Source organism: Erinaceus europaeus, chromosome 1 (assembly GCF_950295315.1).
Source record: "Erinaceus europaeus chromosome 1, mEriEur2.1, whole genome shotgun sequence".
NCBI lineage: Eukaryota > Metazoa > Chordata > Mammalia > Eulipotyphla > Erinaceidae > Erinaceus > Erinaceus europaeus.
Window position 1 is genome coordinate 172,874,250 of NC_080162.1, and position 16,264 is coordinate 172,890,513.

General features: G+C 38.0%; 1 protein-coding gene across 1 annotated transcript; it reads left to right on the top strand.

Annotated features, from left to right (window-relative positions):
* Nucleotides 1–4,882: 4,882 nt before the first annotated feature.
* On the top strand, nt 4,883–10,888 carry FABP4 (fatty acid binding protein 4). Its single transcript, XM_007520144.3, has 4 exons — nt 4,883–5,040; nt 8,135–8,307; nt 9,671–9,772; nt 10,675–10,888. Exons 1-4 carry the CDS (start codon nt 4,968–4,970, stop codon nt 10,723–10,725), a joined length of 399 nt encoding a protein of 132 aa, XP_007520206.1. The 5' UTR covers nt 4,883–4,967; the 3' UTR covers nt 10,726–10,888.
* Nucleotides 10,889–16,264: the final 5,376 nt, after the last annotated feature.

Genomic DNA, 16,264 nt, shown 5'->3' on the forward strand with positions numbered 1-16,264 from the left:
TTTATCTGTGTAAACCACAAATAGGAGACCAAGATTGCTAGTTTAGACCTCAAACACAGCATTAAGCATGATTAGGTAGCTTATACCCACATCTCATTCCCTTTGTTAATTAGTGCACTGACCTAATAGATATGTGTAGAATGAGTAAGGTGCTAGGAGCATTAGGTTATGGGTGGGATAAATTTCAGATTGGAGAAGGGAGATCAGTGATAAGGGATGGGATGAAGTTATCATTTGTCTTCCCCTGGCTGTTTTCTCTCATTCTTCTCTCAACCTTCTGTCACCAACTCAACCTCCTTTGACTAGCCTTCCTGAGTTCTTTCCCCCTCCTCCCTCCCTTCCCCTCCCCTGCCCTCCCCTCCCCTCCCTTCCCCTCCTCCTCTCTTCTCCTCTCCTCTCCTCTCCTCTCCTCTCCTCTCCTCTCCTCTCCTCTCCTATCTCTCTCTTTCTCTTTTTATTTCTCTCTTTCACTAGGATTATTACTGGGATTAGTGCCTGTATGACAAATCCATAATTCCTACTGATTACTTCTATTCTCTCTTTTCCTTTTTTCTTTTTTGATAGAAACAGAGAGAAGAGGGAGGTGGAGAGGGAGAGGAAGGGAAAGAGAGATACCTGCAGTACTGCTTCTCCACTCATGAAACTTATCCCAACACATTGAAGAAAGCTTTAGTGCTCCCCCCCAAAATTGGTTCATGGTCCCAGAAGAAAAAAATGATAGGGGAAGGTGACCAGTGGGCTCTAAAACCCAGTTGCCCTGGAAAACAGAACTTTTTTTCACAAGGAACCTTTGTTTTTACACCATCACTGAGAGGGATGGAGAATATCTGAGGAAGTCAGGCACTATTTTGCTTATTTGAGAGGAAAAAGGAAAAATAAAAAGTCAATTATGGGATGATTTCACTCATAAGCGGGATATAGAAAATGAAAACACATTAACATAACCTACCCATAATTATGATCTTGGGAGAACCATGGTGGTTACTATGAGAGGTGTGGCAAGAACTTTGTTGGTAGGAGTGGCATGGAATTACACCCCTATTATCTTATAATCATAAATTACTAATAAAATAAAACAAAAAGAAATCTTCAGTACTGTAGTTTCTTTCCCCCCTTCTATTGCTCTGCCTTTATGTCTCTATCTGAAAAAGTTGGTCTGAAGCTTTGAAACCTCAGACACGACAAAACAGTAAGTTAATCATTTAAAAAATTAATCATGTTAAGTTGATTTTAGTAGTTTATTTTATTTAACTCTTAAGTCTAAAATATTTTAAAGTCAACATAAATATTAAAATTAAAAAGCAAGTCTTAGAAACCAAAAGAAAAAACAAACCATTATCAATTTAAGTATTGTCAAAGGTATCACTGTATTAACGATCATATTTATTTACTTGCTCAATGGGAAACAGGTACATTTATTACAGCAAGTGTACCCAGGCTGGCGCACCATCCATGGTCACAGTATCTATGCAATGGCCAGGAATGGATAAGCATTATTACTGTGACATTAGCTAATGCAATAATTAACATTTCAATTATAGGACTGGGAGATAACTCACCCGGTAGGGCCCCATGTCCTGCTATCTGTGTGATGCTCTGGACCTGAGTGCTGGCACCACATAAGAATTTCATGGGCACCAGGGGGAAGATTTAGGGATGGGCGAACAGTGCTGCAATGTCTCTCTTTTATCTCTCCTTCCCTGTCTGGCTACATATGAAACAAAAATTTTTAAAAATTATCTTGGGATAAGTAGATTTGTGTATGCATGAGGTTCTAGTGGTGAGGGGAAAGAAAAGGGCTATAACATGACTTGATTAAGCTTTTATTGCAACTTGCTTGTCTGCAGAAACTCAAATCTTTTACACAATCCTCTGCCTTGAACATTTCTACATTTCTAGGAAGCCCCAGGGATATCATTTGTGTGCTGAGAAAATACTGCTCAGTGGGCTAGAGAGTAGCCATTCATTGCTCCATATTTCATATTTCTTGTTTTACATTTCTAAAATCTAGGTATGTTCACAGGTCTTTGTCACACACATGAATTTATTATTCTGCAAAGAAATGGGAGGGCTGATAACCATGATTACTTTCATAAGGTAATCATGGATTATTTATTACATAGAAGAGGATATTTATTTATTTTTATTTATTATTTTTAATTTTTTAATATTCATTATTTATTCCCTTTTGTTGCCCTTGTTTTATTCTTTTTATTATTATTATTATTATTTATTTAAGAAAGGATAAATTAACAAAACCATAGGGTAGGAGGGCTACAACTCCACACAATTTCCACCACCCAATATCCATATCCCACCCCCTCCCATGATAGTCTTCCCACTCTCTATCCCTCTGGGAGCATGGACCCAGGGTCATTGAGGGTTGCAGAAGGTAGAAGGTCTGGCTTCTGTAATTGCTTCCCCGCTGAACATGGGCGTTGACTGGTCGGTCCATACTCCCAGTCTGCCTTTCTCTTTCCCTAGTAGGGTGGGTCTCTGGGGAAGCTGAGCTCCAGGACACATTGGTGGGGTCTTCAGTCTAGGGAAGCCTGGCCGGCATCCTGATGACATCTGGAACCTGGTGACTGAAAAGAGAGTTAACATACAAAGCCAAACAAATTGTTGAGCAATCATGGACCCAAAGCTTGGAATAGTGGAGAGGAAGTGTTAGGGGGATAACTCACTGCAAACTCTAGTGTACTTCTGCTTTCAGGTATATATTTTGCAGTAGTTTATGGATACGTGTGAACATATGCTCTCTCTCACAGAAACTGGTGTATATCTAGGTTTTGGGACTTTGTTAGAAAATGAACCACCTGAGATGGAATTAGAGTATACTATGAAAGGAAAGGTCTCACCCAGGTAATTAAGCTGAAGAGTTGTAATTCCACACATGAAGTCTCTGGACACAGTCTGAAGTGAAGCATGTTGAGGTGGCGATCGTTGTGTTGATTAGTTGTGATTGGCAGATGCAATATTATTTGATATGAATTGTGAGAGGCATACGGGAAAGTGGGCCCTATCCAAGGATTCCAGGACTGGGGGAAGTAGAGGCTCTATAGTGGAGATGTGAGGTTCCTGCTGTCTTAGGCTTCCAAAAGACAATTGATAGTTAATGTTATCATCACATTATTTGGTAATTGGGTTAACTTTGAAAAGTCCTTTTGTGTGAAGCATAGCAACAATTCCCCCTCTCATTCCTGCACTTTTGTTAGGGTTTGCTGTACAGTACCCAGTATCTTGTATATAGCTGTGCTATTGGTTGCTTCTGATCTACTTGGTCTAGGCTTTTGAGAGAGTCCACATATCAAATACACAGCCTATATATTAAAAAGATTCAGTCTGTGTTTTAAAAAACTTCGAGACATACAATTAATTTTCCCCCTCTCATATTAACTAGTGATTTATATGACTACATTTTACTAGAAGTGTACATAAACACCATTCCCACCACCAAAAGACTGTGACCCATCCCTCCCACCCACTCCCACCCCCACTGGCCCAGGAAGCTGCATGTCTACCCCTCACCACAGGGTTTTTACTTTGGTGCCCTACTTACAATTTGGTCAGGTCCTGCTTTTGTTGTTTTATTCTTGTAGTTATTATTGATGTCGTTGTTATTGGATAGCACAGAGAGAAATTAAGAAAGGAGGGGAAGACAGAGAGGGGGAGAGAAAGATAGACACCTGCAGACCTGCTTCACTGTCTGTGAAGCAACCCCCCTGCAGGTGGGAAGCCGAGGGCTCGAACTGGGATTCTTATGCCAGTGCTTGTGCTTTGCGCCACCTGCATTTAACCCGCTGCGCTACTGCCTGACTCCCAAGAATATTTATTTTTGTAAACTGTGATCATTACTTCTGATATTTTAAAAGTAAAGTAGTATATTTTTTTGACCTCAATAAATCTGTCACATATAGATCAGAAACTGAATACATTTCTCAACATGGAAAGTATGCTGTATACTGTTTATAAGAGGTCTCTAGAAATCATAACTTTTCTCTCATGTAAAGAAGTTTGGGGTTCAATTATTATTTATTTACTAAAACTAAAGTCTTGATTTATGGTGAATTAATTAAATTTGACATTTCCTTTATATTCACACAAATCATTAAAATGGTGGATTGACTGATTGCAAAGCACCACTGCATGATTTACAGTGCTTGGAATTACATTCAAAGCTTCATATGTGGGTTTTTACCTGCTGAGTCACCTCCAGGGTGGCGCAGAGCATTTGAAATGAGACATGAGGATACTTTAAAAATTTGTTACTTTGCACCAAAGCATAGGACTCTGGGGAGGAAGGGAGAAGGAGGAGAGGAAGAAAGTGCTGGGGGCCTATCATGTAGTGAAATCGTATGCATATGTCAGTGATTGCACTGTAAAGCATGCACCCCATTAATAAATAAATAAGTTAAAAAAATTATTACTTATTTTATTTTAATTATCAGGTCCTTCCCAAGACAGTAACCCAAGGATTCTTTGCAATTAATTATGAATATGAATGGTACTTCTTATGTTCCTCAATTCAAAAGAGCCACATCACTGTAATTTTAATAGAAACTCCTGTAAAGGAGGTCAAAGTTCACCCTAAGACAATTACTTTATACTGAAATGAATATATTTGAAAATAATAGGGGGAAATTCAATGTGTTTAGCATTAAGCTATCAAAACAGGAACATTTAAAATATTCTGGTCATGGTTAAAAATAATTTATACTCTAAGCCCAATGACCATTTGCCAGGGAGAAGCAAAGTTGAGAAATTTCTATTAAAAACATTACACAGAAGAAAAACTGCAGAGGTCGGTATTAGGGGAAATGATCTTACATCAATCCCAATTGGTTATTTCTCAGATCACATGTTCTGAGCATCTTTTAAAAGAAGCTATCTGGGATCTGTAAGGTCATAGAACCTTCAAGCTGTGTCTTGTTTCTCATCTTGAAGAACAACCTTAGAAAGCTCATAAAATGTGTGATGCACTTGTAGGTACCTGGAAACTTGTCTCCAGCGAAAACTTTGATGATTACATGAAAGAAGTGGGTAAGGAAATATTGTTTTATATATATATATATTTTTTCTGGAGAAGAGGATTTTATGGCTGTTTTTCATTAGAGGAATTAATCTGATATAAAATATTGCTTTCTATACAGAGATTATAATCCCATTTGCCTCTAGAAACATCTTAAAGGAAAGTTTAAACTAATGCTTTCTAAGTGTGAACAGTTACAGAAATAGGGTCAAAATGAAATTGTTCATGCTTTACAGAAACGATAAGATTTCATTCACTTGTTAACCTTGGATATCTTTGGTTTATTTGGCTATTTGCCTTTTTGTCCTTCCCTTGTGCATATAAAATGTATTGGAAATAAAAACATTTATTTCCACATATAAATTGATTTCCATTTGTAACTGTAAAAACTTTTAAAATATGTTGGACAAATACTTTATTGCTTCCATGTCAATTCATTAAATGTTTGGTAGATTTATGGGGGACAGCATTTTTATTTTTATTTATTTTTATTTTTTATTTTTTGGGGGGACAGCATTTTTAATTTCAAAAAATCTAATCTTCAAGGGGTTTTAATAAGTACCTGATTGGTGGTCTAGGAGGTGGCGCAGTGATAAAGCTTTGGACTCTCAAGCATGAAGTCCCGAGTTTGATCCCTGGCAGCACATGTGCCAGAGTGATATCTGGTTCTTGCTCTTTCCTCCTATCTTTTTCATAAATAAATTTTTTTAAAAAAAGTACCTGACTGAAAATTACATGGAGTGCCACAGAGTTACTGGCTAGTTCAAATAGAAAATATCACAAAAATAACATAGTTCTTTTTTTTATAATGGAGGTTTGGGAGTTTATGTTGTCAGGTTACCTTGTAAATGTTCTTTAAAAAAATTACAGATAAAAAAAAAGACAGATACAAAGCAAGCAAACAAGAAGGTGGGTTCTTATGCAGGCAGCTTTTACTCTAAACACCCTTTATTCACATTTCTGTATATGGCAAAGTTTTATCCAGTGACTGCAAATTGGAGAGGAGTTTTGGTATTTTTTTTTTTAAGGCTTATGATTTAGTCCTTAAATGTGAAACTTTAGCCTTTTCCTAAGTCACATAGTATATCTATTTTTGCTTGCCTATAGCTCCTGTTTTTCTTGTTTATTAACAAGAAAGAAACTAGAGACTTCAGAATGAGTGAAGTCCAACTTTTAGAGTAGCAATTTGCTGTAATTTAATCAGCTAATAAGTGTGGAAATGCCAGGGCTTGAGAATGGTTTGTTATTAATTTTTGAAACATTTCAAACTCCTAATATTTACATTTCTATATATATATATATATATATATATTTAAACTTCTATATATGTATATATATTTAAACTTCTATATATGTATATATATTTAAATTTCTATACCAGTGGTTTTAAGTTATAAACTTCTGATGATTGTGAAAGACTGTAAGGCATTTCTTAAAAACTAGGTGCTGGGCACGCTTAATCAAGTAAGAAGTATTAGTTTAACCAAAGGCTATTTGGGGGGAGATTCCTCTAGATATTGTGGTCATTTGCTATGCTCACTCCACGTTTTTGATGTTACGGCAGCCAAGATTTGATGAGGTAGCAAATGCCTTGCTACCTGTGACCTTTATTCAGGTTATTCAGTTAAAGCAGAGTCCTAGCTAGCTAGCATAACTTCTTTATGTATTTTTTCCTAATTTTATTAAAATTTTCTTATTCTCCCCTTGTAATCTTTGATATCAACAAGTAGTTTTTCATTAAATAAATAAATTATATTTATAGACATAGGCTAAAAATTGATACTTTCATGATAGTCATACGTTGTTAAAAACTTATAAATGATAACAAGTTGCTATAGCAGGCTGTGAATTGTTTGTTCCATGCTTTACAGAAACAAACTATATTCCTTTTTGAAACAAAAGAGTTTGCAACATTAAATTCTAAATGTGCTAAAATAGTGGTGTTAAAAATATTTTAAAGTTTTCAAAACTTGTAGATACTCTAATATTTGGAAAGAATATTAGCACTTTAAAATGATATAAATGTGGAAACATTTTGCCTTGTAGAGAAATTAATTAAAATCTTGTTTTCGTGGTGAAATCATTTTGGATTCAAGCCATAAAAAATAGGCTTAGGAGCAAAGGCTAATAAAGTGAATTGGTATTCACAAAAGTTTGTCCTTAAATGAATAACTCTACATTGACCCTCAAATCATAGTAGGACTTTTTGGACTGTGGATTAGATCATCATTATTATCTAAGAAGAAAAGATGAAGGTATTGTGACTGCTTAGAGATGAGCAAAATACTAGTAGCTACTCTAACAGCTGAGATAGACAATGAATTTGAAAGTGCAGTGATTTGTCTATCCATATTTATACCTGATATATATATAAGATTTATAAGATATATAAATATAATATATATATATATTATATATATAAGATATATAATATAAGATTTAATCTTTCCTGAAGAGTTGTATCTGAGAAGGGGGAATTTAAAAAACATTTACACTCAATTGTGTCTCATGTTTTTTAAGGCACTAGTCTGCTTCATTTGTCTACACAAATTGTCTAAATAAGATCTCTAAGAAACTAACAGCAGGGGTACAAGTTACCATATGCAAGGACCTGGGTTTGATCCCCCACTTCCCACCCATGGGAAAAGCTTCTGGAGTGGTAAAATAAGTACTGCAGGTGTCTCTCCCTTTCTATCTCCCCCAACCCTCTCAATTTATCTCTGTCCTATCAAATAAGGGGTGACACTTCATGAGTGGTAAGGCAGTGCTGCAGGTGTTACTCTAGCTCTATCATCTCTATCCCTTCACTCTCAGTTTCTCTTTGTCCCATCAAATAAAAAGAAAGAAAAATAAAGGGGGGATGACCACTGGGAGCAATTTATTCATCCTGTTGGCACCCAGATATAGCCCTGGTGGCAATGAATAAGTAAATAAGAGAAGAAAGAAATTAACTAATATATATATATATATATATATATATTTACTTTTATATACACACGCTCACCCACCTATACATGCATGCACACACAACCCTACAGATATGACTAAGATGATAATGTGAGTGAAAATTGTAACCTTAACAGTGATTCCTTATTCTAACTGTAGGTGTGGGTTTTGCAACCAGGAAAGTGGCTGGCATGGCCAAACCCAATATGATTATCAGTGTGAATGGAGATGTGATCACCATTAAATCAGAAAGTACCTTTAAAAACACTGAGGTTTCCTTCAGACTGGGCCAGGAATTTGATGAAGTTACTGCAGATGACAGGAAAGTCAAGGTGAGTAGTAAGGAACTGGAGAACACATAAAGTCTGATTGCTAACTGCTACCTCTAAGAGGCCCCTTAATTTTTTTTTTAATAAGAGGTATAGATAGACAGGCAGATGGAAAATAGCACCACTTAGCTCTAGCATATGCAGTACTGGGAGATAGAACCTGGGACCTCAGTCTTGGAAGACTCACCATCTGCCAGAGTTGTCTACTGGGATCCCCAAGAATCAGTCTAGAAGAGGTGAACAACTATCCTGCCATGGAAGAGTGGTTCCTAACCTCGTAGATCTAAATGATGCTACCTTTGATTTTCAGGTTTTTCAAATGAATGCTTATATAGTATTCTGACCACAATGTGCATGATAATTTTTTAATTAGTGAATTAATATTGATTTATAACATCACAAGGTATCAGGGGTACATCTCTGCACCATTCCCATCATCAGAGTTATAGATCCCCAGTCTCTCCATTGTAAGCTACTTCAATTGTCCCAAAGTTAAAGATATGGGTCAAATAACATTTCTACATCCATCTGCCTGTATTTGTATATATTTGCAACGCCCCCCCTTTTGGTTCCATTTTCTTTTCCTTTTCATGTCACACATACACTATTATTACATCAAGACGTCCTTTCCTTTTTCTTACTTTCTCTCTGGATCCTGATAGAGTAGCAGTTCAGAGAACTCTGGTCATCTTTTCCCTATCATTTCTCCCCCACTGGGAGTTCTGGCTTCTGTAGTGCATATTATATTGCAGTCTGTTGCTGACACTCAACTTTTTTTTTGTAGTGCAATGTATTCTTGTGAGTTAGAATTATTAGTGAACTAAACATATTCCTTCACGGGCAGGGTTAGACAACATAATAGTTATACAAAAAGACTCTCATGCCTGGGTCTCCAGAGTCCCAGGTTCAATTCCCTGTACCACCATAAGCCAGAGCTGACCAGTGCTCTGATAAAAACAAAACAAACAACTCCTCCAACTATAATGTACTGCGGAAGGATAAATTTATTGATGACTATGGGATGATCTCACTTATAGACAGAAGCTGAAAAATAAGAACAGAAGGGAAAACACAAAGCAGAACTTGGACTGGAGTTTGGTGTATTGCACCAAAGTAAGACGGTGGGAAAGGGGAGTGTTCAGGTCCTGGAACAAGATGGCAGAAGAGGACTTGGGGGATGGGGTTCAGTTGTTATGTGGAAAACTGAGAAATGTTGCACATGTACAAACTATTGTATTTTACTGTTGACTGTTAACCATTAATCCTCCAATAAAGAAAAAATGAAAAAAAATCCTTCAAGCTATATTTTGATTTTTATATTGTGCCACTATATGCAAATTGCAGTGATTTTGTATTATATTTGCAGAGCATCTTTACCTTAGATGGGGGTGTCCTGGTACAGGTGCAGAAGTGGGATGGAAAATCTACCACCATAAAGAGAAAACGGGTGGATGATAAACTGGTGGTGGTGAGTATCATCTAGCAACTGAACTCTGAAGCCTGCTGCAAGGCTATCTCACAATCATTATCTTACCTAAATCAATGCCCTTATTCCACGGGGAAGCAATTACAGAATCTAGACCTTTCCCCTTCTACACCTATAATGGCCCTAGGTCCATACTCCCAGAGGGATAAAGAACAGGAAAGCTATTAAGGGAGGGGAGGGGATATGGAGTTCTGGTGGTGGGAATTGTGTGGAGTTGTTTTTGTGTTTCCTTTTTATAAATAAAAATAAAAAAATAGATCTTTAAACAAAATAAATCCTAAAAAAAAGAAAAAAGAAACAGATATTCACACTTGCCTACATAGGAAAAAGAAAGGCAATTCTACTGGGAGTATTGCTTCCCTCTAAAAATTGTGAAACTTTGCCATGGTATACTGTCCCCCCCAGAAGCATCCCCTAACTCCTACCAAGAGTCACCATAACAAGGTTGGGTGGTGGTATGCCAGGTAGAGTGCACATGTCCCTATGTGCAAGGACCCAGGTTCAAGTTTCCCCACCTTCAGGGGGAAAGCTCAGGTGTCTCCTTTCTCACTCCTTAATCTCCCCCTCCTCTCTCTTTTTCTCTGTCTCTATGCAAAATAAATAAAACAAAATAAAATAGTAGTTAAAAAACAAAACAAGAGGCACTATATGTATGATATAGTTTTGTTTATGATAACCACTCACCACACAGAATAGCAAGCTTCCTTGATAGGAAGACTTTCATCTTCTTGGTCTTTCTCTTTCTTTATTTTATTACAATATTGGATACATAGGACCCCAAGCCAAGTGTCTTTCAAATAAATATTATTTATTTTCCAATAGTGAAAAAGACAAAACGTCCATGGTGTAGTATCAGTGGTTGACTAAGAATTTTCTGTGTCTAGGAATGTATCATGAAAGGTGTCACTTCTACCAGAGTTTATGAGAAAGCGTAAATCGAGACATTGAAATGGACTGAAGTTTGCATGGAATGCTACAACATCCTGTTGGATAAAGCACCCAAACACATGTTGCATTTTTCCACTGATTAGCTATCTTCTTCCAAACTGACTGTATTCTGTGTTGGTTAAATAAAAACTTTTTAGATTAAGAAGGTAATTTAATGAGTTACTCATTGTGCTAGAAATTTCTAACTCATAATGCAGTAAATGAAACCAGAATATAACATAATTTTGTTTCTAATATAAGTAATAATTTTTAAAATAAAAAGTCAAAGCAGTGGCCTGGGAGGTAGTACAGTAGATAAAGAGTGAACCCCCCTCAAGTATGAGGTTCTAAATTTGATGCCCAGTATCATATGTGCTGGAGTGATGCTCTGGTTCTCTCTCTCTCTCTCTTCTCATAAATAAACAAATCTTGGGGCCAGGTGGTGGTGCACCTAGTTGAGTGCATGTGTTACAGTGCACAAGGACCCAGATTTGAGCCCCCACCCCCCACTTGCAGGGGGAAAGCTTCACGAGTGAAGAAAGAATAAAGAAAGATAACAGGGGGTCGGGTAGTAGTGCAGCGGGTTAAGGGCACATTGTGTAAAGGACAAGGACTGGTTTAAGGATCCTGTTTGAGCTCCCAGCTCCCCACCTGCAATGGGGGTGGGGGGTCGCTTCACAAGTGGTGAAGCAGGTCTGCAGGTGTCTATCTTTCTCTCTCCCTCTCTGTTTCCCCTCCTCCTTCAATTTCTCTCTGTCCTATCCAATGACAACTTCAATGGCAATGATAACAACAACAAGGGCAACAAAAAATGGCCTCCAGGAGCAGTGGATTCATAGTGCAGGCACTGAGCCCCAGCAATAACCCTGGAGGCAAAAAGTAAAAAAGATAATGAATAAAATTTTAAAAGTTTATAAAAATAAAAAAAGAATCTTTAAAATACATGAAACTAACCAACTAAATAGATAAATATAAAAATCTAAAGTAAAGAATAATATTCATTGTTCTTTCATACCTTAAACAGAATATAGAAACATGCTTTGTTCTTGAGTTGAAGTCTTTAGCATGTCTACAATTAGGTAGCCACCTCTTAAAACCCAAGATTAAAAAAAAATTATTAGTAATTTTGTAGAGGTTTACAAGATTTTGATATTAGAGTTCCTTACCATACCCACCACCAAAGTTCTTTGTCTCCATCATCCCAATGATAACCTCTAAGGTACTCACAAAGTCTTAGAGACAGTTTGTTTACTCCTTCTGTTCGTTAATTTTTTAAATTTTTTGCAAATTCATGTGTTTCAACTCTCTAAATTCTATGTGAGTGAAACCATTCAGGAATTGTCTTTCATCTCTTATTTTGCTAAGCATAATCACTTCCAGACCCACCCATTTTTGCCCCCAAAGAAACAATACTATATTTTTTATTGCAGAGTCATATTCAATCAAGAATATATCTCCTAACTTCTTTACTCAGTCACCTGCTGATGGACATTTAGGCTGCTCCCATTCTTTGGCTATTATAAATAGTGGTTCTATAAACTCAGTGGTGCATATTTCCCTTCAAATTGGTGCTTTTCTGTCTAAGGTAGTTTTGAACGTAGTGGATTTTGCACAGCCAGCTGGTCCAAAGGCTATCATTTCATACTTCCAATTTTTAATCTGAAAAGTTCAATAAATTTTAATCATTTTAAATATTTACACCAAGACATGTTTAAAATAACTCAAAAATGAAGTTTGAATCATCCCACAATATTTATCACAGAATAGAAGTGACAGTCTTTTAATGAGTAATAGTGCAAATATTATTATGGTGTTTTCCAATTTTTTCTTTTTTTTAAACAGTGTAGATTTCTATTCAAATAATATGTCAAAAATGGTCTGGAAAATTTTGTTTTTACTTTTAAAACTTAAGAAAATAATTTTTTAACCAAACACTGCTCAGTTCTGGCTTATGATGATGCCAAGGATTGAACCTGGAACCTCAGAGCCTTAGGCATGAAAGATATATATTGCTTTCTTCCTGACGCAGGACTTTTTAAAATAATATTTTATTTATTTATTTATCTATTTATTATTGGGTAGAGACAGAGAGAAACTGAAAAAGGAGGAGGAGGTAGAGAGGGAAAGAGGCAGAGAGATACCTGAAGCCCTGATTCACCAGTTCTGAAGCTTTTCCCCCTACAGTTGGCGAGCAAGGGCTTGAACTCAGCTCCTTGAACACTGTAATGTGTCTGCTTAAACAGGTGTGCCACCACCTGGTCCCAGAATTATTTTTTCAGTCCAAGTGAAATCTCCATGGAATCTAATTATCTAAAATAGACAAAAAGGATATAGATGTTGTTAGTTCACAGTATTAACACTTATTTCTCAATGGTGGGAAGAAGTCACCCTGATGTCTAATGACAGTTACAGGCACTTTACCTAGCACTTCTTAACTCACGTTATGTGTATTTATGCTGATGTGCAAATATGTAAATTGAATACTCATTAAGGCCAATGTGGGATGGCTTACTAGTCTAAAAAACTAAGCCAAAGGAATGAGGGTGAGTTTCTCATTGCCCCAGAGCTAATCTGTGCAAGAACCAGAATTCAAATGAGGTCAAAACCCAACTTGGCACTAGGACACTTGCTGCAGATAGAGACAATCAGGGAGTTTAGACTCCAGTCTTTTCAGAATCTCGTGAATGTTCTTTGACCTCCAGAAAATACAGTCTAATAAAGGCTTTCAGTTACTCTTTCAATAAATAATGTACTTGCATAATTAAATATAATATTTAATACATACATTTTATTTAAAAAGCTGACTCATTATAAACACCTGTGAGAAGGACAGTCACATCTTACTTTTTTTTTAAAGGCTGGTTATGTTTGCTCCTCTGGCTTATTCCCAGCCTGCCTTAGAGGAACTCTCTGTGTCAGAACTATCACCTGTGAGGAAAGTGAGAGAAAAACAGAGAGCCAATTCCAGTGCTTTTGTGAACAACTGAAAGAATTTGCACGTAGACTAAAGTTCTAAAAGCTAAGGTTGACTAAACAACACACCAAAATGCACATAACAGAGGGAACATTTTCTATCACTGAGAGTTGAGTTACTCTAGCAGATACTCTGGTGAATGACTCTTTGGTCCATGTTTGCACTCACTGAATAAACATTGATCTTAGATTTGCTTCCTGGAGAAACCTCCTATGGGAATGAGGATGAAGTACAAAGCAGGCACACATGGCAACCCCCCAGTCCAATGGGCAATACAGTTGCTGGGGCTACCCAGACCGCTTTCTGAGCTGCTGCTTGTGACATTATTGTAAATATCTGATACTCATACTCTGTAAGAAGCTCTAGGTGGAAGGTCAGAAGAACTTCTTTAGCTGGGGTCTGTGGATAGGCCTTGAGTGGTTCCCAGGGAAGCAGAGATGGCTCAGGGGGACTTAAGGCAAGCTTTGAGGACAGCTGAAACATCTCTTAAAATTGTCTCACCAAAGTTAACATTTCACCCCGATAAATTAGAATATTCCACACTGTTGGCATTAGCTCTTCAACTTGACAACAAATATTCCCACTCCTTTCTGCACAAAATGCGTGAAGCAGAAGGCATGGAAGCTCTCCAGGATGCTTCATTGGAGAGTTATCTGGGGAGCTGAGAGCCTCTCTGATTTGGAATCTGTCCAAGGAGGACCTTGGCTGCAAAATCTAAACTAGACAGCATCTGACCCCCATGTGAGGATCCCTTCCTCAGTGGGGGCAGAGAATCCAACTCCTTTGAGTAACTCCAATAAGCTCTCTGAGTGTGACTGGTCCTGAATGGAGAGCAATGGAGACCAGTCACAGTGTCAAGTGAGCTCTGTGCCCTTCATGGAGCACTGCTGGGAGAGAACAAATACTCTACAGGCAATACTTTGATAAGGAGTTTATTAAAACAAACAAACAAACAAACAAACAAAAACTGGAAGCCCCCCAAGATCACATGGAACTCTGGCAGTATAAAAAGCACAAGCAGGGGAGGTGGTGCTGGTGGCACACCTAGTTAAGCACACACATCACCACAGCCAAGGACCGAGATTTGAGCCCCCAGCCACCACCTGCAGAGGGGAAGCTTTGCAAGGGGTGAAGCAGTGTTGCAGATGTCTCTCTGTCTTTCTTCCTCTCTATCTCCCCCTAGTCCTCTCAATTTCTGTCTGTCTCTATCCAACAAATAAATAAAGACAATAAAAAGCACAAGGCACCAGGGAAGACTCACTGCCCCTAGGATGGAACCTCAGAAACATGTTGGGAACATGGCAAGTGGGCCCAGAACAAAAGTGAGCTCTGAAAAAGTCAGTGTCTATAAGCTGAAGACAGGAAGTTTTGCTAAAACTGACAATTTTTCCACTGGAGCTCACTAGCTCACTGTCAACCATGCAGCAGCAGTGGGCATAAGGACAATGTCATTCTAACAGATTCAGTGCTAGCATTTTTTTTATACCCCTCCATCCTCTCCAAGAAAGGACTCATGGATCTCAGAATTGGAAAACTACAAGACAAGCATGTTTGTTTCTGATTTAATAATGATCGACAAGACTGTGGGATAAGAGGGGTACAATTCCATACAATTCCCATGACCAGATTTTTTTATCCCCTCCCCTCCATTGGAAGTTTCCCTATTCTTTATCCCCCTGGGAACATGGACCCAGCATAATTATGGACTGCAGAAGGTGGAAGGTCTGGCTTCTGTAACTGCTTCTCCACTGAACATGGGTGTTGACAGGTTGATTCATATCCCCAGCCTGTTTCTTTTTTAAAATTTATTTATAAAATGGAAACACTGACAAAAACCATAAGATAAGAGGGGTACAACTCCACACAATTTCTACCACCAGAACTCCATATCCCATCCCCTCCCCTGATAGCTTTCTTATTCTTTTTAAAAAAATCTTTATTTATTATTATTTATTCCATTTTGTTGCCCTTGTTGTTTTATTGTTGTAGTTATGATTGATGTCTTTGTTGTTGGGTAGGACAGAGAGAAATGGAGAGAGGAGGGGAAGACAAAGAAGGGGACAGAAAGATAGATACCTGCAGATATGCTTCACTGCTTGTGAAGTGACTCCCCTGCTGGTGGGGAGCGGGTGCTTGAACCGGGATCCTTAGACCGATCCTTGTGCTTTGCACCACGTGTGCTTAACCCGCTGCACTACCGCCCGACTCCCAGCTTTCCTATTCTTTAACCATCTGGGAGTATGGACCAAGGGGCATTATTGGATGAAGACGAAGGAAGGTAATTGCTTCCCTGCTGAACATGGGCATTGACAGGTCGATCCACACTCCCAGCCTGCCTTTCTCTTTCACTAGTGAGGTGGGGCTCTGGGGAAGCAGGGCTCCAAGACACATTGGCTGGGTCATCTGCCCAGGGAAGTCTGGTTGGCACCATGGCAGCATCTGGAACCTGATGACAAATGGTGTTGTACCAGAGTCCTTACTCCTCATTCTCTTGAGTTGATGAGTTCACCAGAGCTCCATGCTTTAAGAGAGAAGAAATCCAAGGAGGAAATAGGTGTCAACTTACAAGCTGC

What these genes read in the sequence shown, in the direction of transcription:
- FABP4 (XM_007520144.3), top strand. Translation starts at nt 4,968, where the DNA reads ATGTGTGATGCACTTGTAGGTACCTGGAAACTTGTCTCCAGCGAAAAC. An exon ending in TGATTACATGAAAGAAGTGG is followed by an intron (nt 5,041 to 8,134) that starts GTAAGGAAATAT and finishes TTCTAACTGTAG; the next exon opens with GTGTGGGTTTTGCAACCAGG. An exon ending in TGGATGATAAACTGGTGGTG is followed by an intron (nt 9,773 to 10,674) that starts GTGAGTATCATC and finishes TTCTGTGTCTAG; the next exon opens with GAATGTATCATGAAAGGTGT.